The 26580-nt window shown below is 37.0% G+C and overlaps 1 protein-coding gene across 2 annotated transcripts in view; it reads left to right on the top strand.

Annotated features, from left to right (window-relative positions):
* Window positions 1-26580, top strand: part of grip2a (glutamate receptor interacting protein 2a) — a 56284-nt gene that overhangs the window by 17570 nt on the left and 12134 nt on the right. For both annotated transcript variants that reach the window (XM_067393472.1, XM_067393473.1), the window contains exons 4-19: window positions 4026-4171; window positions 4487-4573; window positions 7417-7492; window positions 8200-8345; window positions 12623-12770; window positions 13138-13292; window positions 19609-19731; window positions 21281-21451; window positions 21530-21716; window positions 23793-23938; window positions 24046-24126; window positions 24303-24366; window positions 24494-24639; window positions 25472-25616; window positions 25737-25876; window positions 25995-26186. In XM_067393472.1, the coding sequence (XP_067249573.1) occupies window positions 4026-4171; window positions 4487-4573; window positions 7417-7492; window positions 8200-8345; window positions 12623-12770; window positions 13138-13292; window positions 19609-19731; window positions 21281-21451; window positions 21530-21716; window positions 23793-23938; window positions 24046-24126; window positions 24303-24366; window positions 24494-24639; window positions 25472-25616; window positions 25737-25876; window positions 25995-26186 (2153 nt within the window). The remainder of the gene's footprint in view (window positions 1-4025; window positions 4172-4486; window positions 4574-7416; window positions 7493-8199; window positions 8346-12622; window positions 12771-13137; window positions 13293-19608; window positions 19732-21280; window positions 21452-21529; window positions 21717-23792; window positions 23939-24045; window positions 24127-24302; window positions 24367-24493; window positions 24640-25471; window positions 25617-25736; window positions 25877-25994; window positions 26187-26580) is intronic.

Below are 26580 nucleotides of genomic sequence, written 5' to 3' on the forward strand. Positions count from 1 at the left end.
AGGATGCGTATTTTCACATCCAGATAGCCCCCCGTCACAGACGATTCTTGAGATTCGCATACGAAGGGGTGGCATACCAATATACGGTCCTGCCCTTCGGGCTGTCTCTGGCTCCCCGCACTTTCACCAAGTGCATGAACGCGGCGCTTTCCCCTCTGAGACAGATGGGAATCCGGGTTCTGAATTATCTCGACGACTGGCTCATCTTAGCCCGTTCGCGAAACGAGCTGGAACGCCACAGATCCGTGCTCCTCAGCCATCTACAATGCCTGGGTCTCAGGGTCAACTTAGCCAAGAGCTCGCTATGCCCCACTCAACGAATTTCGTTTCTGGGAGCAGTTTTCGACTCGGTCCGTATGACGGCAGTAGTCTCGCCAGAGCGCGCCCTGGCAATTCAGCAGCTCACGGCATCTGTCACGAACAAAGCCTATCTCCCTCTGAAGTTTTTCCAGAGGCTGCTAGGGCTGATGGCTTCCGCCTCCCCGGTGCTGCAGCTAGGCCTTCTTCGGATGCGGCCTCTTCAGTACTGGTTGAAGTTCCGGGTTCCTCCCAGCGCATGGCGGCACGGCCGCCTATGTCTCAAGGTCAATCGGGCCTGTCTTCTAGCCCTGAAACCTTGGATGGATCCAGTATGGTTCCAACGCGGAGTCCCTTTACAGGCGGTCTCACGGAGGACGGTGCTCTCAACAGACGCCTCCAACTTGGGCTGGGGCGCTGTGTGCGAGGGCAGACCGGCCTTCGGCTCGTGGAGCCACGAGGAAAGCCATCTACACATCAACTGTCTAGAGATGCTAGCAGTGATGAAAGCCCTTCAGTTCTTTCAGGCTTACTTGACGGGACGTCATGTTCTAGTTCGGTCAGACAGTATGACGGTGGTGTCATACCTGAACCACCAAGGCGGTCTTTCGTCCAGCCGCTTATGCGCTCTGGCGAAACGTCTGCTGGAATGGGCTCTTCCGAGGCTTCAGTCGCTCAGAGCGACTCATGTTCCTGGCAGGAACAATCTGGGTGCGGACATGTTGTCACGGAGCAACATCCCCTCCGACGAGTGGATGCTCCACCCCCAAGTGGTCCTCACGATCTGGGAGTTCTTCGGGAAGGCAGAGGTAGACCTCTTCGCCTCAGAAGACAACTCTCATTGCCCAACATTTTTCTCGAAGGAAGTAGATGCTCTGGCCCACACATGGCCCAGCACGCTCCTTTATGCTTTCCCTCCGATCGCACTGATCCCCCAGGTCATCAGGCGTATCAGAGAAGACCAGCACAGAGTCCTTCTGGTGGCCCCGCTCTGGAGGAACCAGGTTTGGTCCTCAGAGCTATTCAGGCTCTCTCTAAGAGCCCCGTGGCCGATTCCCCTGAGACGGGACCTCCTCTCTCAGGCAAACAGAACAATCTGGCACCCACAGCCGCAGCTCTGGGCTCTGCACCTCTGGTCCCTCGATGGGAGCCGACTAGCCTCCCCGAGGACGTCCTAAATACCATTTCTCAGGCTAGAGCCCCATCTACGAGGCGCCTCTACGACCAGAAGTGGTCAGTCTTTGTTGATTGGTGTTCAACACGCAACATAGACCCTGTGGAGAGTGACGTATCTTCCATACTGTCTTTCCTCCAAGAACGCTTGGAAATGGGGCGCTCCCCTTCCACGCTTAAGGTTTACGTAGCAGCCATTGCAGCGTTCCACGCTCCTATTGCTGGCCAATCGGTGGGACGAAACGGGCTCGTGATCCGTTTTTTGAGAGGTGCTAGGCGTTTGAATCCTCCTCGCCCTCTCACTATTCCCTCCTGGGACCTCTCGTTGGTCCTCAGGGCCTTGAAAGGAGCCCCATTTGAACCAATGGGTTCAGCCGACCTCAGGCCCCTAACACTAAAAACCGCTCTGCTACTAGCACTAGCATCGGTAAAGCGTGTTGGCGATTTGCAGGCCCTCTCTGTGAACCCTGCATGCCTCGAATTCGGGCCTGGTGACTCTAAGGTCGTTCTGAAACCTAGGCATGGCTACGTCCCTAAAGTGCTCTCAACTCCGTTTAGAGCTCAGGTCATCTCGCTCTCTGCTCTTCCTCCCTCGGCGGACGAACCGCCGCTACGAACTGCAGCTACTCTGCCCAGTCAGGGCATTGAGGACCTACATAGACCGATCACAGTCTTTCAGACTGTCGGATCAGCTCTTTGTTTGTTTTGGCGGCCGCACCAAAGGGTCTCCGGTCTCGAAACAACGCATTTCCCGTTGGATAGTGGATGCTATTAACCTGTGCTACTCCTCACTGGGCACTAATTGCCCCATAGGAGTCAGGGCCCACTCCACTAGAGGAATGGCTTCCTCGTGGGCTTGGTCCAACGGAGTTTCCATCCAAGACATCTGTGAGGCGGCCGGCTGGTCTTCGCCGTCCACCTTTGTCAGGTTCTATCACCTCGATGTCCCGACCTTACAAGCTCGGGTCCTGTCGGTGTGATTAGCGGCTTCCAACAGGTCCCGCTTCACGCCACCATAGGAAGTATCTTCCTTCAGTGTAACCATGGGTTCGGTTAGGCTTTGCCTCCGCTTGTCCTTTTGCCCCCCTCTGGGTGGCCAAATGCAAGCTATATCGTTCCCAGCCGTGGCACGGCGTGGTTGAATTCGTTCCCCATACGCAGTACGAGTGAAGTATCGAAAGGGAACGTACTCGGTTACTAACGTAACCTCGGTTCCCTGAGATACGGAACGAGTACTGCGTCACTTGCCGTGCCACGAGGCTGCGGCTCAGGGTCGTCGCTTCAGTCGATTGACACTGAAATCCTATGGCGAAACGCCTGCTTATATAGCCCTATACCCCGCCCATTTCGGCGGGAATATTCGCGCGCTTTGTCGCCATAGGCCGCGCAGCTATGCCGCGCCGCCATTGGTTCAACAACTTGTCTATGAGTGAACCAATGACGGTGCAGTTACACTGCGTTATTGAAAAAAGGCTTCAGCAGCGGGAAAAAAGGGAGACCTTTCCCCATACGCAGTACTCGTTCCGTATCTCAGGGAACCGAGGTTACGTTAGTAACCGAGTACGTTTTGTCCGTATCAGTGAATGTGCTATAACTGTTTATCCGACGTCATCGGTCCTGCTTGCTTACTAGCCTGCGCGTTCACGGCAGGCTCCGTTGTGATGGGGGAGGAGCTTTGGAGGGAGGGCTGTAGCGCAGCAGAGAGCAAGGGGGAGTGACCTGTGAGTTGTGCTTGTTCAAATTTTCAGGCTAAGTCAACGTTTTCTAAAAACTCCCTACTGCAGCTTTAATATATTTTATATTGTAATTTATTCCTGTGATGCACAGCTGAATTTTCAGCATCATAATAGCAAAATATTATTACAATTTATAATAGCTTTTTTCTATTTGAATATATTTTATAATTAAAATGTATTAATGTGATGCAAAGATGAATTTTAAGCATCATACTGCTAAATATTATTATGATTTAAAATAACTGTTTTATATTTGAATATATTTTATAATGAAATTTATTCCTGTGATCAAAGCTGAATTTTCAGCATCATAATATTGCAAAATATCATTACAATTTAAAATAACTTTTCTTTTTGAATATATTTTATAATAAAATGTATTCATGTGATGCAAAGATGAATTTTCAGCATCATACTGCTAAATATTATTGCGATTTAAAATAACTGTTTTATATTTGAATATATTTTATAATGTAATTTATACCTGTGATGCAACACTGAATTTTCAAAATTTTCAGCATCATAATACTGCAAAATATTATTACAATTTAAAATAACTGTTTTCTATTTGAATATATTTTATAATAAAATTTATTCCTGTGATGCAAAGCTCAATTTTCAGCATCAACTTGCATTCTTGCTTATTAAAGTGGCCCGTATCATTGCATGAAACTATGGCCTGTGCGAAACATTTAGAGGATGCTTTTATCCAAAGCAACTTACAGTATATTGCATTCAGGTCACTTTTTTGCATTCCCTGAACTTAAAAAATGTAAGAATCTACTATGCATGTTTACATCTTCCATATGTGTGTGGCAGGAGTGACCAGCTCAATGTCGGCGACTACATAAAGTCAGTGAACGGGATAAACCTGTCCAAGCTCAGACATGATGAGATCATCAGCATGCTGAAGAACATCGGTGAGCGTGTGGTGCTGGAGGTGGAGTATGAGCTGCCTCCATTCGGTACGGACACAAACACACACGCACACATCTCCAGAATTCAGATTGATAATATTGTGAAATTTAAAATGTTCTATTTTTATATATTTTAAAATATAATCTATTCCTGTGATCAAAGCTGAATTTTCAGCATCATTACTCCAGTCTTCAGTGTCACATGATCCTTCAGATATGTAAGGGACTTTTCAGTAGAGTCCTCAAGTAATATGTGACAATTATATTGTGGCATTAGAGTTTATGGTCCTGTGAAAGTAAACATATGTAGATTTCAGTGTGTAGAGCTGTGACAGTAACACAAGCTGTTCTCTGTGTCTTTAGCTCCCAGCAATCCCTGCAGCGTCATCTCGAAAACCATCGAAGTGTGCTTGGAAAAAGAAGGCAACAGCTTTGGCTTCGTTCTGAGAGGTACTGAATCACCATCAGACACCTTGAAATGTCAGTAGATTAATATAAAACTGAGGAAAAATACATCAATGATGGCTTGAAATCAAACTAGACATTATTTGAAATTATGTTACAAAGAATATTCCAGGTTTAATATAATAGCGTCTCCCAATTGTGAGGGAAACTGCAGGGGGTTTTGTGGTAATAATGCATTAAATCATAAAAGATTCACCAAGTCTGCATTTATTTGATCAAAAATAAGTAAAAACTGTGTGGAATTTTATTATAATTTAAAATACATCTTCTAATTTATTATATATTGTAAAAATTTAATTTAATTTCTGTGATCAAAGCTGAATTTTCAGCATCATTACTCCAGTCTTCAGTGTCACATGATCCTTCAGAAATCATTCTAATATGATGCTTTGATGCATAGTTAAATAACAAGAGTTCAGTACATGGAAATGACATACAGTGAGTCTCAAACTCCATTGTTTCCTCCTTATATAAATCTCATTTGTTTAAAAGAACTCAGAAGAGCTGGCGAATCTCAACATAACACTGACTGTTACGTAACAGTCGGGATCATTAATATGTACGCCCCAATATTTGCATATGCCAGCCCATGTTCAAGCATTAGACAAGGGCAGCCAGTATTAACGTCTGGATCTGTGCACAGCTGAATCATCAATAATAACTGACATGATCCATGATAACATGATATTTTTAGTGATATTTGTAAATTGTCTTTCTAAATGTTTCGTTAGCATGTTGCTAATGTACTGTTAAATGTGGTTAAAGTTACCATTGTTTCTTACTGTATTCACGGAGACAAGAGCCGTCACTATTTTCATTTTTAAACACTTGCAGTCTGTATAATTCATAAACAACTTCATTCTTTATAAATCTCTCCAACAGTGTGTAATGTTAGCTTTAGCCACGGAGCACTATCAAAGTCATTCAGAATCAAATGTAAACATCCAAATAAATACTATACTTACGCGATTAGACATGTTGCATGACGAACACTTTGTAAAGATCCATTTTGAGGGTTATATTAGCTGTGTGAACTTTGCAATGATAGAGTCGAGAGCTCAGGAGGGGGCGGAGAGCGTGAGCAATTAAAGGGGCCGCAGCCTGAATCGGTGCATAGTTAATGATGCCTCAAAATAGGCAGTTAAAAAATTTAATAAAAAGAAATGAAAAAGAAAAAAAAAAGGGTAGTTTGAGCTGAAACTTCACAGACACATTCAGGGGACATCTTAGACTTATATTACATCTTGTAAAAAAACATTCAGTGGCACCTTTAAAGAATATTCCAGGTTTAATACAACAGGATTTCATGAGGAAACTGCAGATTTTGTTTTTCAAATAATTAAATTTAATAAATCATAAAAATGTCAAAATAAAATAAACAATTTTAAAATGAAATCTAAATGAAAAGTTAATTAGTTAAAAGACCCTTTTACAGACTGTGATGATTCATGAAGTGTTTACACAGTTATCAACATCATAAATAAAGTAATATAGTTTTTAATTGATAACTCTATACTTAGTGTTATATTACCTTTGATAAATAGTAAATGACAAAAAATCTAATTAGCGCTGCTGCGAGGGTGTTTCTAATATAACAACTGAGGGAACAACTGCAAATTTTGCATCTTTCTCTCTTCTGACCAACGTAATCAATCTTTCTGTATTTTTCCCTCTTTTGTAAAGCTGTGGAAACACTATCACAGATTATTTTCTTTTGCTATTAGAGCAAATGAAAATACAAAAATTATATTTGCTGTCCTGTGAAAGTCCCATTCACCGCTATAGAAGTTTACCCAACTATGACAACTTCCACTTCTGAGATGCCTAGAAATGTGAAAAAGGTCCGTTTGTTTACCATTAAAGGATTAGTTCACTTCAGAATTCAAATTTCCTGATAATTTACTGACCCCCTTGTTATCCAAGATGTTCATGTCTTTCTTTCTTCAGTTGAAAAGAAATGAAGGTTTTTGAGGAAAACATTCCAGGATTTTTCTCTATATAGTGGACTTCCAGGTTGAAGGTCCAAATGTCAGTTTCAGTGCAGCTTCAAAGAGCTCTACATGATCCCAGATGAGGAATAAGAGTCTTATCTAGAGAAACAATCGCTCATTTTCTAAAAAATAAATAAATAAATAAATTATAAACATCTGAGCATCTCAGAGCAGTGCAAGATGAGCATTTGTGGTTAAAAAGTTTATAATTTTTTGTTTTTAAAAATGAGTGATTGTTTCTCTAGATAAGACTCTTATTCCTCGTCTGGGATCATGTAGAGCTCTTTGAAGCTGCACTGAAACTGACATTTGGACCTTCAACCCGTTGAACCCCAGTGAAGTCCACTATATGGAGAAAAATCCTGGAGTGTTTTCCTAAAAAACCTTCATTTCTTTTCTACTGAATAAAGAAAGACATGAACATCTTAGATGACATGTGGGTGAGTAAATGTTTAGGAAATTTTAATTCTGAAGTGAACTAATCCTTTAACCCACGTCAGAAATCTGTGAGAGATGTGAATGTGTTGTTGTATTCATCTCAGGGCATACTTAAAGAAATTATTTTAGGCCAAAGTGATCCGGCTGACAAAAAAACTTTGTGAGTCCTGCAAAAGAAACTCAGCTCTTCAATTTGACTTGTTTTTACAAACTGAGGGAAAAGGACTTAAATTATTTTCTTTGGCAATCAACAGCATTGAACAAGTTATTTAAGAGCATTTTTATGACTTTCAAGGGCAGCAGGTGATGTATGTGTGTGTGTGTGTTCTGCTGCTTTTTATTACTATCACTTAAGGCAGCAGGGTTGGCATGTCAGGTGTGCGTTTCACATGCTTTCAGGGGGCTTTCATGAGGACTGGCATAAGGCTCGATCTCTAGTGGTGACCTACGTCAGGCCCGGCGGACCCGCAGACAGGTGAGACCACGATGACTCAAATCTCTGTGTGCGTGAGACACGTTTATAACAGAAAGACAGGCCCTTTACAACATCTCTGCTTATTAATTAGCACAATGTCTGAATCATCATGAAGCTCTCTGCATCTGTGTGTGTGTGTGTGTCACATCAGTGCCGTCTGTATGCATCCGCCTAGGTTATTTGTGTAAATATTCCCTTGATGGAGTTTTGATTGTGTCTGTGTGTGAGATGCAATGTATTTGGTGTACATTAATGAGAGCATTCTATATGTTGTGTGTGTGTGTATGTGTGTGTGTGTGTGTGTGTGTGTGTGTGTGTGTGTGTGTGTGTGTGTGTGTGTGTGTGTGTGTGTGTGTGTGTGTGTGTGTGTGTGTGTGTGTGTGTGTGTGTGTGTGTGTGTGAGAGAGAGCGTTGAACCCTGTAAGCTGGTTCTGGAGGCACACATGTTAACTGAAGCATAGGCTGATGACATTAGAATGAGTGAGAAGGGTAGAACACAGCCTGAAGCACACGCACACAGAGACACACATGCATATAAAAAGTTGACTTAATGCTTTAAAGTGAATTAGATTAGCATTGCAATTCCACTTCCATTGTTCATGCAAAAGGATGCTTTTATTTTAAGGCTGACGTCTGCATTCACGTCTCATCCCTGCTGCTGTCTTTTTGTGTTTCCGTACGTCTCTCCATGTTCTTCCGTCTGTCAGAGAGGGAACCTTGCGAGCGGGCGACCGTGTGTTGAGCGTGAACGGTGTTGCTGTGAACAGACAGAAACATGCTGACGCTCTGACCCTGATCATGCAGAGCAGCCAGGAGGCTTTCTTCCTCATCGAGTACGACATCATGGTCATGGGTGAGCGGACACACAGATGCGCACGTGCACGCAGACGCACACGCTTGAGTATGCTTGTGTGCACAGATACTCTCATGTGGCCTTAATTAGAGTAGAAACATATTCCACTGCCCCTCCAGATTCCCATAGGAGAGACAAAACACCATTTCTCTGATCAGAGCTGCTGTGCATTTGAAGGGGACCTATTATGCAAAATTCACTTTTACATGATGTTTGAACATATGTGTCAGCAGTGTGTGTACACATCCACCCTATAATGATAAAGATCCATCCACTCCTCTTTTTTTAATCCCCATAAATCATAAGCAGTGTCTCAGAACAAGGCATCTAGTTTTAGTGATGTCACAAATGTGTAGGCCCCGCCCACGATTAGCATAGACCCCGCCCTCAGTGAGCTGTACACAGTCAGAGCTTTTAACAGCAGCATTCAGTATGTATTCTTATTAAAGCTACTAAATTTAATAGAGCAGTGAGTAATTTTCTTGTTTTCTTGGTTCATATTAAGAGCATATAGAGCAGCAGGTACTGTATATTACGCTGCTTTCACTTTAACACACAGATCTAATATACAAATGCGATTTCTTTACTTGCTGTTTACGTTTACAGACATAGACTGACTGTGTTTGTGAACTTTGTGTTTTTGACAGTTTAAGTGCAAACATACAGGTGCTGGTCATATAATTAGAATATCGTGAAAAAGTTCATTTTTTTATTGTAAATTATTTTTAAAAATAAAACTTTCATATATTCTAGATTCCCTACATGTAAAGTAAAACATTTCAAAAGTTTCTTTTTTAAATTTTGATGATTAGAGCGTACAGCTCATGAAAGTCCAAAATCCAGTATCTCAAAATATTAGAATATTTCCTAAGATCATTCAAAAAATGGATTTTCAAAACAGAAAAGTTCTTTAAAGTATGTTAATTTGTGCACACAATACTTGGTCGGCAGCACATATTACAGCAAATGACTTGCTCCTAGCACAAATTACAGCATCAGTGAAGTGTGGCATGGAAGTGATCAGCCTGTGGCACTGCTGAGGCACTATTGAGCCTTCAGATCATCTGTATATTGTTCGATCGACTGTTTCTCATCTTTCTCTTGAAAATATCCCATAGATTCAGGGGTCAGGCATGTTGGCTGGCCAATAAAACACCATATCATGATCAGCAAACCACTTGGAAGTGGTTTTTGCGCTGTGGGCAGGTGCTAAAGTCCTGCTGGAAAAGGACTTTAGCTGTGCTAGGAGCAAGGAAATCAGCATCTCCATAAAGCTTGTCAGCAGATGGAAGCATAAAGTGCTCCAAAATCTCCTGGAAGATGGCCGCATTGACTTTGCACTTGATAAAACACAATGGACCAACACCAGCAGATATCACGGCCCCCCCAAATCATTACTGACTTAAGAAACTTCACACTATACTTCAAGCAGCTTGGATTCTGTGCCACTCCAGTCTTCCTTCAGACTCTGGGACCATGATTTCAACATGAAATGCAAAATTTACTTTTATCTGAAAAGAGGACTTTCGACCACTGTTCACTGTCCAGTTCTTTTTCTCCTTAGCCCAGGTAAGATGCTTCTGATGTTGTTTCTGTTTCAGAAGTGGCTTGGTAGTCCTTTTCCTGAAGATGTCTGAGTGTGGTGGCTCTTGATGCTCTGACTCCGGCTTTATTTGAATCATTGTGAAGCTCTCCCAAGTGTTTGAATCGGCTTTACTTGACAGTATTCTCAAGCTTGTGGTCATCCCTGTTGCTTGTGCACCTTTGCCTACCCAATTTCTTCCTTCTAGTCAACTTTGCATTTAATATGCTTTGATACATCACTCTGTAAACAGCCACCACATTCAATAATGACCTTCTGTGACTTACTCTCTTTGTGGAGGGTGTCAATGATTGTCTCCTGGACCATTGCCAAGTCTTCCCCATTAGTGTGGTTTCAAAGAACAAGAGATACCCGGAATTTATACTGTAGGGATGGTCATTTAATGAAACTCAAATGTAAATATACTAATATTTTGAGATACTGGATTTTGGACTTTCATGAGCTGTACGCTCTAATCAACAAATTAAAAAAAAAAAAAAAAAAAAAACTTTTGAAATGTTTTACTTTACATGTAGGGAATCTAGTATAAATGAAAGTTTCATTTTTTTAAATAATTTACAATAAAAAATTTAACTTTTTCACGATATTGTAATTATATGACCAGCACCTGTAGTTTAATACTCACAGGACACACCGTCTGACATCCAGCTTACTGTCAGCAGCTCATTTGCATTTAAAGATGCATGCATGAAAACAGCATGTTTTTTTTTCCACTCAAAAATGGCATTGTATAATAAAATCATCTGTGGGATATTTTGAGCTGAAACTTCATAGACACATTCTGGGGACACAAGAGAGTTATATTACATATTGTGAAAAGGGGCATAATAGATCTCCTTTAAAGGGTTAGTTCACCTAAAAATTGAAATTCTGCCATTAATTACTCATCCTCATGTCGTTCCACACCCGTAAGACCTTCGTTCATCTTCATGACACAAATGAAGATATTTTTGATAAAATCCAATTGCTCAGTGAGGCCTGCATAGCCAGCAATAACACTCCCTTTTTCCAATGCACAGAAAGCTACTAAAAACATATTTAAATATTTGACTACAGTGGTTTAACCTTAATATTATAAAGCAACGACAATACTTTTTGTGTGAAAAAAAACCCAAAATAATTACTTTATTCAACAATTTCTAGTGATGGGCGATTTCAAAACACTGCTTCATGAAGCTTGGAAGCTTTACCAATCTTTTGTTTCGAATCAGTGGTTCAGAGCGCCAAAATCAGTAAACAAGACTTCATTGCGTCATAAGTGTTTTGGAATTGCAATTGTTCACCACTGGGGGGCACTCCGAACCACTGAATCAAAACGAAAGATTCGTAAAGCTTCATGAAGCAGTGTTTTGAAATCGCCCATCACTAGATATTGTTGAATAAAGTCGTTATTTTGTTATTTTTGGCGCACAAAAAGTATTCTAATCACTTTATAGCATTAAGGTTGAACCACTGTAGTCACATGAACTGTTTTAAATATGTTTTTAGTAGCTTTCTGGGCATTGGGGAAAGTGAGTGTTATTGCTGGTTATGAGCCATCGGATTTTATCAAAAATATCTTAATTTGTGTTCTGAAGAGGAATGAAGGTCTTACGGGTGTGGAACGACATGAGGGTGTGTAATTAATGGCAGAATTTTCACTTTTGGGTGAACTAACCCTTTAAAGCTTATTTTTTATTTCTCAATAGGAATTTTAAAAGGAACATTTGAGACAAAGTTGATACTTAGGGGGCACTTAAACGACACCGTTTTCATCTAAAAATGGAAAAAATTTTATGTGTTTTGGCTCAGGTTGCAAAGGGGCTGAAAATTTCTTATAAATTTCCAGAAATTTTCCAAAAGTACGAAAATTGACAAAAAATCCTGGAAAGTTTCCAAAAATTCCAGAAAGTTACGGAAACTTTGCAACACTAGTTTTGGCTGTTTTTTTTGCACTACAATGGCATTCTGGGGGCCTAAAAACTTTTCAAAAACGCGAACTTGTAAAAACGATGATGACATGCACGTGTATTACATGTTCAGTCTATAGGCGTGTAGTGTTTCTTTACAAAGTGACATCGCCAACTACTGGCCTGGCATGAATAATAAAGCGTTTTTAATCGTTTTCATGAATCCGTATGAATGGTGATTGTTTTGACCATGTTGTTGTCTCTTTGCAAAAAACGCAAAGGAAAAACTTTTCCGTTTTTAGTGCATCATTGTCGTTTAAACATACCCTTAAATGATATAAATGATATATAACCGAGACCCCATCAAATGGTTTAAAGTGGTTTTCTTTCCTATACTACTGTTCAGAAGTGTACTACAGATTTAATACTTTTATTCAACATGGATGCATTAAATTAAATTGATCAAAAGTGACAGTAAAGACATGAATAATGTTACAAAAAATATATTTAAAATAACATCTGTTCATTTCATCTTTCTATTTGGCAAAAAGAGTCTCACTGTTTCCACAAAAATATTAGGCAGCTCAACATTGATAATAATAAGAAATGTTTCTTAAGCACCAAATCAGCATATTAGAATAATTTCTGAAGGATCATGTGAAAAAATATTAAAATAGAAAACATCACATATGGTCAGTGGTTTCCTTCTCTCTTTAATTTCTGAACTACCAGTGAAATACCTCCTATTTCTGTCTCTCTCTGGTTCTGGTTTGGCCTCGTATCAGACTCGGTCCAGAAGTCCTCCGGGCCGCTGCAGGTGGACATTGCACGTTCCGCAGGATCAGTACTGGGACTCAGTCTCACTACCTCCCTCTACAGGAACAAACAGGTCATTACAATCCAGAAAATCAAGCCTGCTAGTGTTGCGGACAGGTGAGCACACACAAATTCAGACACATCGATACATGAAAAGAATCACATGCACAAAAGCATGGGCCGCCACTGCAAGCTCGTTTCTGCCACTGAATAAAAAAAGGGACTTTTTATCTCAGAATTGCAAGATATAAACTGACTTTTTTTTTTTACATAATTCAAAACTTAATTTAATTAGCATGAAACAGAAAGCATTCTTCTTAAAATAAACATATTTAGCAATCCTCTTTTTCACCTCACACCTTCCCGTCTGTTGTGACTCACCCGTTTTCACTGTTTCTTGCTTTGCTCCACATACTGTAAATGACTTTCTCACCTTGTTACCACTATCTGTCTCTCTCTTGCTGTCTTTCTCTCTTCTTCTCAGATGTGGTGCTTTGCATGTGGGAGATATTCTCCTGGCTATAGATGGCATGAGCACAGAGCACTGCTCTTTGATGGAGGCTCAGCAGCTCCTGTCCAGCTCCTCAGAGCTCACCAAACTAGAGATCCTGCCCTCTCAACACAGCACACATGACGCAGGTCTGCAGACACACACACATTGCTCATAAACACACACTCAAAGGCTCGTAGTGACTGATATTCACACGCTTGTAGAATTTATTCTCAAGAAATTTTACCTTGGCTCTGTTTACAAAAGCATACTGCTCATACTAATTCTGTGCAGACTGTACATACTATCCAGATACGTAGAGTGCAAATGTTTTTGTTGACATGGAATATCCAGCTGACTTACTACTACATTTTGCAATGAACAAGAGCTTATTACACAGAATACTGCACCTGAATTGACTCATGTCCAGTGTGAAAACTGACTGGAAATATGAAATGTATTTTTTACTTTGTAGTTTATGACTCAGCAGACTACCAAGAGTTTAGATGATTTTATGCCTAAATGCAAAATTATTTATTTATTTTATCTTGACACCACTTGCTGAATTAAGAACTCAACATAGTGAGATCATGTGACAAAAATTCAGCATACTACAGTTCAGGGCCGTTTCTAGCTTTTTTGGCACCCTAGGCGAGATCCCTATTGACACCCCCCCACCCACACACACACACACACCCCGCAATATGTTACGTTATCAGCTATTATTACTCAGTAATAAGTATTATTATTCAGTAATACGCAGTTCTCACTTTTCAATAAAACAACTATGCACATCCATTTTCAAAGGAAGTAAATGGAACTGGTAAACAACTACAAGGACTTAAAACAAATTGACCATGGCATATTTGAGCATATGTTTACTATTTTCAATAGCTTTAAAAGTGGACACGCCTAGACTTAATTGCTGCAAAAGTGTCAATAATTTCATCATAGGACATCTGCCTGGAAACATCCCTGTTTATGCTAATACAATCAGACATGGCATTGCCACATACCATTTTAAACACTTTTGAAACTATTCTTTATAGCTAAAGAAGTAAACACTTACAGTTAAGACTGGGGCTTTCCTCTGATGATTCTCTTCCTACAGTAGCACCTGCCTTAATTGTGATTCTCTAAAAATTTGTTGAGTGCACCTATCATGTACAATTAATATAAAACTCTCTAGCATAAACAAACAAATTCTCAAAATCTACACGCCCAAATCACAATGCCTGTCTGTCTGTGGCTTCAACTGCACTATTACAGCATAAAGAAATGCATTTATTTGATATTATATGCTATAATATCCTAGCTAACAATTTTTGGTTCCCAGAATGTTCCAGGAACGTTGTTTATGGTCCCCAAAACGTTCCCAGAACAAAGATTGTAACGTTCCCTGTTCGTTTGCCAGGAAAGTTTTCTTTACGTAAATAGAACGTTCCCTTTAGGTTACAAAAAAGGAACCAATAGAGGATGTTCCCAGAACGTTCTTATTTGGTTCCTCCAAAAAATAACCAAACGGGAACCATATTGAAACGTTAGGGGAACGTTCTGTGTTTACTGGGATTCTGCTGCGTGACTTATCCGTGTGCTAATATGCAGTATCATGTTTTGCTCATGATGATGGACAGCACAATTAACCAATTAGTAACATACCTGTATATTTCACTTTCTTTTTCTCATCCTCATTTTTATTATTATGATACTGAGCCCCTGATGGTTTTGACCTATTCATGATGATGAAACTAAAACACTTAATCCAGGTAAGCACGGATGACGACGTTCCCTGCCGCCTTCTACATCTCGTTTCTCTACTCTCTTCGTAACAGCAGTGGCCACTATCACCAGGAGACTTGTCACTCAGATAATACGCAAGTAATCATAATGCCTTGAAATGGCAAAAGTACGAAATAATAATTTTAGTAATAATCATTTTTATTCAGTTTTATTTTATTAGTGTTTATATATATTATATAAATCTCTTGGTGGGGCAGGGGCTCTAACTGGCGCCCCCCCAGCTGTTTGCGCCCTAGGCGACCGCCTAGTTTGCCTATGTCTAGAAACGGCTCTGCTACAGTTAGAAATTTATATTTGTGCAGTACCATTTCACATAATATTTATTATTATTTTTATTATTATTATATTTGGACACCACTTACTAAATTAAAAATGTAGAATATTACAGTTTGAAATTTTTATTTTTTGCAGTACCTTTTAACGTAATATTTATTCATTTATTTATTTAGTTAATTTATTTTTTTTATTATATTTGGACACCACTTGCTAAATTAAAAATGTAGAATATTACAGTTTGAAATTTGTATTTTTTGCAGTACATTTAACGTAATATTTATTCATTTATTTGTTTATTTATTTATTTGTTTATTTAGTTAATTTTTTTATTATTATTATTATTATTATTATATTTGGACACCACTTGCTAAATTAAAAATGTAGAATATTACAGTTTGAATTTTTTATTTTTTGCAGTACCTTTTTACATAGTATTTATTTATTTATTTATTTATTATTTTATATATGTACACCACTTGCTAAATTAAATACTGACAAAAAATGTAGCATACAGTTTGAAATATTTATTTTTGCAGTACCTTTAACATAATATTTATTCATTTATTTGTTTATTTATTTATTTCAGTTGTTTATTTAGTTTAATTTTTTTTTTTATTATATTTGGACACCTTTGCGGAATAAAAAAAAACAAAGTCCAATTTTTGCCAGGCTATTTTAAATACTATTAATTTATTTATATAATGTTTTATATATATATATATATATGTTAAATCAAAACTGTAGCATACTACAGTTTGAAATGCATATTTTTGCAGTACCATTTCATATAATATTTTATTTTATAATTATATTTCGACACCATTTACTAAATTAAAAACTGTGGAAAAAAAACATGGCATACCACAGTTTGAAACGTTTCACATTATTTATTTATTTATTTATTTCATCTGGACACCACTTGCTGAAATAAAAAAACTCAACATACTGAGATGATTGAAATTTTTTTACCAGACTGCAATAATGGTGTACTGCGCTGTTAGCAGTACGCACATGCATTTCTTTTCAACAAGATGGACGTCAAGGCTGATTTCCTGTCCGCCAGCATTAGTGCAATAAGAGCATTATCAAAGCTCTATTTTTAATTCAGATCCTATTTGTGTTTATTCTCCATATTTATGGCATGAATTCAGTTCACAGCTGCTGCTTTACAAGTTCGTCTCATCTTCATTTCTCCTTCTCTTTTTCTGTGTCTCTTTGACCTTTATGTGTGCCAGTGTTGGTTTGTAGTGGTTGTTGGCATCCAGCTTTGGGCCACTTTCTTGCAAGTATCCTGAGTCATTATTAATATGCAGAACACTGAAGGCAAGACTTCCCCTACCCTACAGACACACACACACACACACACACACACACACACACACACACACACACACACACACAAGCTCAGAGCCTTCACTCTGGCTTTGCTGTGTTACTAGAAAACTGCATTCTGACTGCATCATTGGATTTTGTAGAAATGCGATATGAACGGGCACACCTCAGCTATAAAGTGATTTGTACACCTGCTTCCTCTTCTGCTGAAGCTTGAGCTCACTGGGCAGCTCATGTGTCAGAGAATAATCTCATATGTGGAGTCATTTTCCACATTGCAGAATTGAATACGGAGGAATGTACTGAATGGAATACTAGCATTATACACTGTATAGTACAGTATATACTGAATACTGCCTACTAGTATGTTATAAAGTACACTACAGTTCAGAAGTTTGGGCTCAGTCAGATTTTTTAATGTTTTTTTTAAAGGAAGTCTCTTCTGCTCAGCAAGGCTGCATTTATTTGGTCAAAAATACAGTAAAAACAGTAATATTGTGAAATATTATTGCAATTTAAAAAAATTGTTTTACACTGTAAAGTGTTATTTATTCCTGTGATCAAAGCTGAATTTCCAAAATCATTACTCCAGTCTTCAGTGTCACATGATCCTTCAGAATTGATTTGCTGCTCAAGAAACATTTCTGATTATTATCAATGTTAAAAACAGTTTTTTAATATTTTTTTGTGGAAACTGTGATACATTTTTTCAGGATTCTTTGATGAATTGAATCATTAAAAGAGCAGTGTTTATATGAAAGAGAAAATCCTTTGCAACATTATAATGTCTTTACTGTCAATTTTGATCAATTTAATGTGCCCATGCTGAGTAAAGTTAATTTCTTAAAAAAAAAAAAAAAATCAGCAGTAGTGTATGTGTCACAATATATAAAAGTTTAACCATTCAAACTGCAGTCTGCTATATTTTTATTGTAATGTCACATGACCTGACTCATTTGCATGTTTAATTCACCTGAATAAACATACCTTAATAATTTCTGATCTCTTGGAAGTCAACACATTTATTCTGGTTCATTCACACTTGAAATGAAAGGTTAGTGTCCTGTTTGTTTGACAAATGGTGTTATTTTAGCATTTATTAGTGTATATACTATTATAGTATTTAATAATATTAGAATACATTTTTTATATATTTTCAGTTTTCATTGTAATGTTAGTTTAAATATTTGTGATTTTATATGCTTTTGTCATTATTAGATGTGACATTATTTAATTTCAAGTTTAGATTAATAAATATTCAGTAGTTTTATTTCAATTAATGAAAGTGAGTTTAAATCAAGTTTAAATGTTGTTTATATGTCTATGTGGTTTTTAATTTGCTTTAAGACAAACCATATATAAATTCATAAGCCAGTACATTCTTCTTAAAACTGCAGTGAAAAAAGTGGTTTTGGCGACGTTGTGTCCAATGTTGTAAAGAGCGATACCATTGTGCAGCGTTTACATCAGTAAGTTGACCAAGTGGATCTCTGAACTGGCATGAGCGAGTGGAGGCGGGGCTAATTTGCATATTCATTGACCTGCATACTAAATGAGGCAAGGGTGTAGAGTTACATTAAATTACGAGAAAAAAATTGTTAAATTTCAAGAAAAAAGTCGAGATAAAATGTTGAGAATAAAGTCAGTAAATTACGAGAACAAATTCATTAAATTATGAGAAAAAAGTCGTTAAATTTCAAGAAAAGTCTAGATAAAATGTTGAGAATAAACTCGTTAAATTTCGAGAAAAAAGTCAAGATAAAATGTTGAGAATAAAGTCATTAAATTATGAGAATAAAGTCATTAAATTACGAGAAAAAAGTTGTTAAATTATGAGAACAAATTTGTTAAATTATAAGGAAAAAACTCGTTAAATTTCGAGAAAAATGTCAAAATAAAATGTTGAGGATAAACTCGTTAAATTACGAGAAAAAAGTCGTTAAATTACGAGAACAAATTTGTTAAATTATGAGAAAAATGTTACATTTCGAGAAAAAAAGTCAAAATAAAATGTTGAGAATAAACTCATTAAATTACGAGAAAAAACTCGTTAAATTAAAAAAAGTCGATTAAATTACGAGAAAAAATTGTTAAATTATGAGAACAAATTCGTAATTTAATGACTTTTTTCTCATAATTCAATGACTTTATTCTCAACATTTTATCTCGACTTTTTTCTCGAAATTTAACAACTTTACTCTCGAGATGGTTTTATTTTTTTATTATTGCTTGGCCCTAATCCTCTTCTGTAATATTCAACCAAGGTTTGTCTGGTTAGTATAGTCCAGTTAGCCCCCTGCTGGCAGATATCATAACTACACCATCTAGCTGTAAATAGCATCTTACTCACTCCTTTGATGGCCATTGAAAAGTAGCCATGCATTCTGACAAAATACTTTTTTGCTAGTAACATATACTGCATGTCACAAATAAATGTTTTACCAGTGACTAATTTTTTTTGGAGGCCCTTAAAGGCATGACTATTGTTCCTGTCTTATGTCTGAAAGCTCTTTTTAACAGTAACAGAGACAAAAAATCATTGAAATAACAAGTTGTTAGAAAAGAGAATAGCCTAAAACAAAGTGAATAAAGGCACAGGACCTCTTTGATGTGCAGATTTATCTCTGTTAGACGGGCGTGGCACTTCCTAACGAGTGTGACACGCTGCATGCCTAATTAAGCATCGTTAGTGACACAGCTGCATAGTGTCAGAAGGGTCTGTTTCTGTCAGAATCCAAAACAATGTCCTCCATCTGTCTTCCAGAGCGTTTGTTTCCTAACGTGAGCTAAGAGAGATGGTTCCTCCACTGCTGTCAGCCTTACTAGAGCTGGCCCGGAAATGTAAGAAAAAGAAATGGAGGGAATAAATGTGTAAAGGAGCGAACGAGGCACGTGCCTATGAGCAGCGTCTCGGACTGAATGCCAATGATCAGTGAGGCAGTGCGGATCGGTCCACATCAGATCTTTCTACAGGCGTACATCAGTGCTGTAACATTAAGCTTGTTTTTGGCAGAAATAACCTATTTACGGCCCGTTTTGTGTGTGTTTTCCCTGCAGTACGTGTCCAGAGGAGTAGTCAGCGCCAGTGGGACTCCAGTGAGAACTACACCAGCGCTCCTCCACCTTTCCAAAAAACGCCCTCCGCCTGGAGTCACACCACCCCTACACCCTCACACCGATGTGAGTGTCCCCATAATGTCCTGTACATTAATGTATAGACCAGATGCAGTGATGCAGATTTTTAAATCTAATGAATTGCCTGAGGTGCTAATGTAGGGGCTAGTTGTAACACACATGGTTTAAAAGTTTCCACATGCTATTAGAACTGATATTCTTGGATAACTTTTGAGAAACCATGAGAAAGAGGTGAATAAAGACTGAGGATCAATGTTCAGAAATTGATTATGTTTTGAATTATGCTGTATAGCTGTTTTCTTGTGGTGTGTTTGTCAAACTCAAAAATTAGTTTATTTTTACATTAGTGTTACAATGTGCCCCACCTGTGCAGTATGTATACCTGGATGACCTACTGTAATGTGCAATATAGTAAACACAGCATATTATGTGGAATACTGTGTTCCTTAATGTATTGTGCAACTTCCTGTTTGGGTGATGTACTCAAAGTAATAGCATGAATAGCCATGAATATTATTTATTTACATGTTTATGTATTAGTTTTGTTTTATTTGTTTTAATTAAATTATTTTTATTACTTTGTTTTATATTTTTATTTATTTTAATTATCTAAATTATTGATTTATGTATTTATTTATTTGCATGTTTATTTGTTTAATTTTTATTTAATTTAATTAAACTATTTTATTCATTTATTTATTTATTTATTAGTCTGTTTATATATTTGCCAAAATGTGCAATATAGAAAACACGGCGTACTATGTAGAATACTGTATTCCACAATGTATTGTGCAACTTCCTGTTTGGGCGATGTACTCAAATTAATAGCATGAATAGCCATGAATACTATTCATTTATTTATTTGTGTGTATTAGTTTTATTTATTTTACTTAAATTATTATTTCTTTTAATTATCTGAATTATTTGTGTATTATTTCTTTTAAATACATTTATTTAATTAAATTAAACTATTATATATTTATTTATTAGTCTAGTTTTTTTTTATACATTTATAAGTCTAATAAATATATATATATATATATATATATATATATATATATATATATATATATATATATATATATATATATATATATATATATATATATATATATATATATATATATATATATATAAATAAATAAATATCATGTATTGTGCAACTTCCTGTACTTAAAGTAATAGCATAATTATTTGTGAATATTTATTTGTGTTTATGCATTAGTTTTTTTTCTTGTACTCTATTTATTTATTTAAATTTTCTTATTCTTTTTAATAAATGTATGTAATTTTATTTATCAGTTTGTTTTAATTTTTATTTTATTTATGTTTTTGTAAGTCTTTATGTATAGCTTTTATATGTTATATATATATATATATATATATATATATATATATATATAATTTTTTTTTATTATTTTATAATTTTATAAAATTGTATAATTTTGTAATTATAATTTTATTTATTTGATTAAAAATACAGCTATTTATAATTTGTGTGTCACTCATATGGCACACTAGCAGCACTGTAGTATTCCATTCCACATATAACCAACCATACACCATTCAGTCTCAAATCTTCTCTCTCCTCCAGCTGTGACATCAGGCATCTCTGCAAACACATCAGGCTTTCACAGTTACAACTGTGGCACTCAGTCAACATATCCCAACACCTATCCCAGCAGCACCCTGCCTTCCTACCCATCCAGCCCTCGCTGCACTGTCACCAAGAGGAGACACCGCAGAAAAGACCACAAGAGCTCCTGTGAGATTATCTATCTTATCTATCTAGTCAAATAATTCTTTCGTTTTTTTAAATGTTGCTCATTCTCTTCTCTCTCAGTGTCTCTGGCATCGAGTACAGTGGGTGCCGGTGGTCAGGTGGTGCATATAGAAACCAGTGAGGTGGTTCTGAGAGGAGATCCTCTTACTGGATTCGGGCTGCAGTTACAGGGGGGAGTGTTTGCTACAGAACCCCTGTCAGCGCCTGCCTGTGTCCGCTTTATAGAGCCTGACACACCTGCTGAAAGGTGAGAGGACGCCGCTGTTAAACTGTTGATGCGATGCATGCTGACGCCATTGTCTTGTACACTTAGAGCCTGTGGATAGATGTGCATACATATACGTACACACACACATGTGCGCCTTACAGCATGAAGACTGGAGTACTGATGCTGAGAATTCAGCTTTGATCACAGGAATAAACTACATTTTACTATATATTCAAATAGGAAACATTTTAAAGTGTAATAATGTTTTAAAAGTCACTGTGCAGCCTTGGTAAACAAAAGAGATTTCAGTAACACTTTACAATAAGGTCTCATTTGTTAACAGTAGTTTAATGTATGAACTAAAGCAGAATTTATACTTAGTTGTTTTTTTTATGCATACGCCCACAGTCGAACGTACAGCCTTGCAAAGTATACTTCATTTGACGCGTACGTTTTGAGCAATCTCTCACCATGAGTTACAACTAGAGATCGACCAATATATCGAATTACCAATATTTTCCCCGATATCTTAGCATTTTACCCTAATCAGATATCGGTTTTGTAATATCTGATTTACTGATAAACTGCACCATCTTGTGGGTGTTTTGAGAACTTCGCACATGATCGTAGTTACAGCGCATCTGAGGGGAGACGAAACAACGGCATGCACAGGTAAAGTAGCCTATACTTACCTGCTTTGCTGTAATTACTGAACTTTATTTAACATAACAGAAATTAGGTGTTACATAAATGCCTGAAATGTAGCTATAGTAGTTTATGCAGCTTGAGAAATAGTCAAGCTCAAAGAGCCACACAAGATGATCAGTCATGTCCATGTCCTGTCACAATAAAGATGTAACTTTACATGAATTAAATAATACAGCCACGAATGAGCACATGTTGGAAATAAAAGTGCTGAATTTAATTCTCTCTCTGTTATCTATGCTTATCATTAGTCTCGTGAAGTCATCTGCATTTTGCTGTTCATTCAGCGGGTTGATGCTCAGAAAATGCTCCACGGCCACCGCATGTAACTTTTAACAAGATTCACTCGTTTAAAACACTGTAATTATATAAACATTTACTATAAAACCATTGATTCACTAATAAACCTCCAAGTAAACACAACTCTATGGAAATTAATTAATTATTATCTCTGTGAGCAATTGCAGTAGTTCTGTTTAAATGCATAGATAAACAGTGCTTTGTCAGCAGATATTTCATAATCTGAAGAATGACAAAAACATTATTATTAATTCTGATGTAACATACCAGTTGAGAAATGCAATAAAATATGATGTTTTGTTTGAGATATACGGAAGAGGATTAGGGCCAAGCAATAATAAAAAAATAAAACCATCTCGAGATTAAAGTTGTTAAATTTCGAGAAAAAAGTCATTAAATTTTGAGAACAAATTTGTTAAATTACGAAAATAAATTTAATTTAATGACTTTATTCTCAACATTTTATCTCGACTTTTCTCGAAATTTAACGAGTTTTTTCTCGTAATTTAACGAATTTGTTCTCGTAATTTAATGACTTTATTCTCAACATTTTATCTTGACTTTTTTCTCGAAATTTAACGAGTTTTTTCTCGTAATTTAATGAATTTGTTCTCGTAATTTAATTACTTTTTTCTCATAATTTAATGACTTTATTCTCAACATTTTATCTCGACTTTTTTCTCGAAATTTAACGACTTTTTTTCTCGTAATTTAACGAGTTTATTCTCAACATTTTATCTCGACTTTTTTCTCGAAATTTAACGACTTTTTTTCTCGTAATTTAACGAGTTTATTCTCAACATTTTATCTAGACTTTTTTTTTATCGAAATTTAACGAGTTTTTTCTCGTAATTTAACAACTTTAATCTCGAGATGGTTTTATTTTTTTATTATTGCTTGGCCCTAATCCTCTTCCGTATATTATAGTGTTACCAAGATTTCTTTCAAAAACATAAAACAATCTTAGACCCCAAAATTTTGAATAGTATTGTACATTTATTTATGCAAATTTGTAGCATCTTCATTTATAACCAGTGATAATATATTCTGTTTTGTATTGTTTCTGTATGTCTGTCTTATTTGAATGCATGCTGTGATTTTGCCTTCAAGGTGTGGAGTGTTACAAGTCGGAGACAGACTTCTTTCTATCAATGGAATTCCCACTGAGGACGGAACACTGGAGGAAGCCAATCAGCTGCTCCGAGATGCAGCTCTGGCCAATAAGGTCACGCTGGAGGTGGAGTTTGATGTTGCAGGTACAAAATGTAATTTCAATCAAAAGTCGGTGATTCAAGTGTGATCTGAATACACGGACACAGATTTTAGATGTATAATTCTGTGTGATCTTGTGTCTCTCTCACAGAATCAGTCATTCCCAGCAGTGGCACGTTTCAGGTGAAGTTGCCCAAGAGGCGTGGAGTGGAGCTTGGCATCACAATCAGTGGTGAGTGATGACCAACAGGGGGCGCTGTTGACCTATACTATTTTACAGTCCAAACGTATAAATAAAAATATTAATTTATTTGCTCTCTATATAATATTATATACAATATTTAAGGTGGTAAATGCATTTTTTTTTTGTTGCAATAATGCAAAACTCCTGTAAATTCTGATTTACAGCAAGCAAGAAGCCAGGAAGACCTCTGATCATCTCTGAGATCCAGAGAGGCAGTATTGCACACAGGTACACCTACAACACAACACAACACAACACCTTAAACCAATTTGATATACATGCTTTTAAAGAGACAAAATGATAGGTATGATGTTTCTTGTTCCACTGATTGATGTGAAATGGCCTTTTATAATAGAATAGGAACCCTGGAGCCAGGTGATCGTCTGCTGGCCGTTGATAATGTTCGGCTGGATAACTGTGGGATGGACGAGGCAATGATGGTCCTGCAGCAGGCCGAGGGGATGGTCAAACTGCGAATTCAGAAAGATGAAGATAACCTGGGTGAGTGTGTGTGTTTAAATATGTAAATATAGTACAGTATTATATACAGTATATATAATATTACTTTTTAAGGAAACCATGGGTTTTGTTGAAGTACTAAAATTGTTAAAACTAAAATAAAAATAAAGCTAAATAGAAATATTTAAAACAAAATAATGATAAAATTGGCAAAAGCACATAACTACGGAAGAGGATTAGGGCCAAGAAATAATAAAAAAATTAAACTATTAAAGTTGTTAAATTTCGAGAAAAAAATCGTTAAATTTCGGGAAAAAAGTCTAAATAAAATGTTGAGAATAAACTCATTAAATTATGACAATAAAGTCATTAAATTATGAGAAAAAAGTTGTTAAATTATGAGAACAAACTCGTAATTTAATGACTTTTTTCTCATAATTTAATGACTTTATTCTAAACATTTTATCTCGACTTTTTCCTCATTTTTTTTCTCATAATTTAATTCATTGAAATTCAATTTTTTAATGTAAATGGTGCCTGTATGAAGTTATTTCTATATTATACTATATAGAATTTATTATATTATATTATATTATATTATATTATATTATATTATATTATATTATATTATATTATATTATATTATATTATATTATATTATAATAATATAGAATATATAATTTCTATAACTTCAACTTGAATAACTAATATATATATTTAAAAATGCTATAATGTTATATAAGGAATACTAAAATAACATCGTAATTAAATATTAAAAAAAAATAAAATACAAGCATTATACATTTTAACATCACTGTTTCTTAACCTATCAATTTATGACATTTTATCCTCTGTGTGTCTCTGTATATTGTAGATGAATTGGAGTCATCCGGTTCGGTCATATTCACAGTAGAGCTCAAGAGACACGGAGGTCCTCTTGGAATCACCATTTCAGGCACTGAAGAGCCCTTCAATCCCATCCTGATCTCCAGCCTGACCCGCAACGGCCTCGCGCACAGGTGCACACAAACACTCACCACCTCATCTAGTGCTTCATCATGAATAATACACACACTCAGATGTGTATGTTTCATAACACGTGTCATCTGACTAAAACATGAGATTGTATGTGTGTGAAGGACTGGCGCTCTTCATATCGGTGACCGTGTCTTGGCCATCAATAACATGAGTCTAAAGGGGAAACCTCTGAGCGAGGCCATCCACCTGCTGCAGACCGCCGGAGACACGGTCACGCTCAAGATCAAGAAACGATCCGATCGTAAGTCTCAGAAATAAGGCTGGAGAAGTGCTTTTCTGACATATAATCCACTGGGAAGAGCATCTCTATGAATAATGCATCAACACTTGTCCTCGTGACCCACATTTGTCTTTTCCAGCACTTTTGGAGTCGGAGAGGGGCAGTCCGTCCAGAACGGCTTCGTGCGTGAGCGACACGGATGACGATCGCTCGGATTCTCTCAGGCGGGGTAAATACTCTGAGCTTCACCGTCTGACCACACCGCCCAGTCTAGATTCAGCCATGGACTCATGGGATAGCTCGGCCCTGGACGCCGGCTATGGAAGTCAAGGTACAGAAGTCCCTGGATTAGATGACGAATAATGTAATTGGATGTTAACAAGGGCTGGCTAAAGTGAAGTGTGAGGTCAGCGAGGGTTAATCGACTCATTTGGACATTAATCAAGTGGGCAGGAGGGAATGTGCCTGATTGGAATATGTCCTAGAAGTTTTCTGTCATTGAAGGATCCTTGGAAAATTAAGGCGACAGTCATTTGTAATGCGCTTTTTTATTTGGCAGTTTTACAGAAAAGAATGCCTTTATAATCGCATTTAGCAGATTAGAGCTGAGCGATAAGTTGAGTTGTTGTTTTTTTCAAGAAATTAATACTTTTATTCATCAAGGATGCTTTTAATTGATCAAAAGTGTCAGTAGATACATTTATAATGTTACAAAAGATTTCTAT

The sequence above is a fragment of the Chanodichthys erythropterus genome, chromosome 9 (genome assembly GCF_024489055.1).
Source record: "Chanodichthys erythropterus isolate Z2021 chromosome 9, ASM2448905v1, whole genome shotgun sequence".
NCBI classification, from domain to species: domain Eukaryota; kingdom Metazoa; phylum Chordata; class Actinopteri; order Cypriniformes; family Xenocyprididae; genus Chanodichthys; species Chanodichthys erythropterus.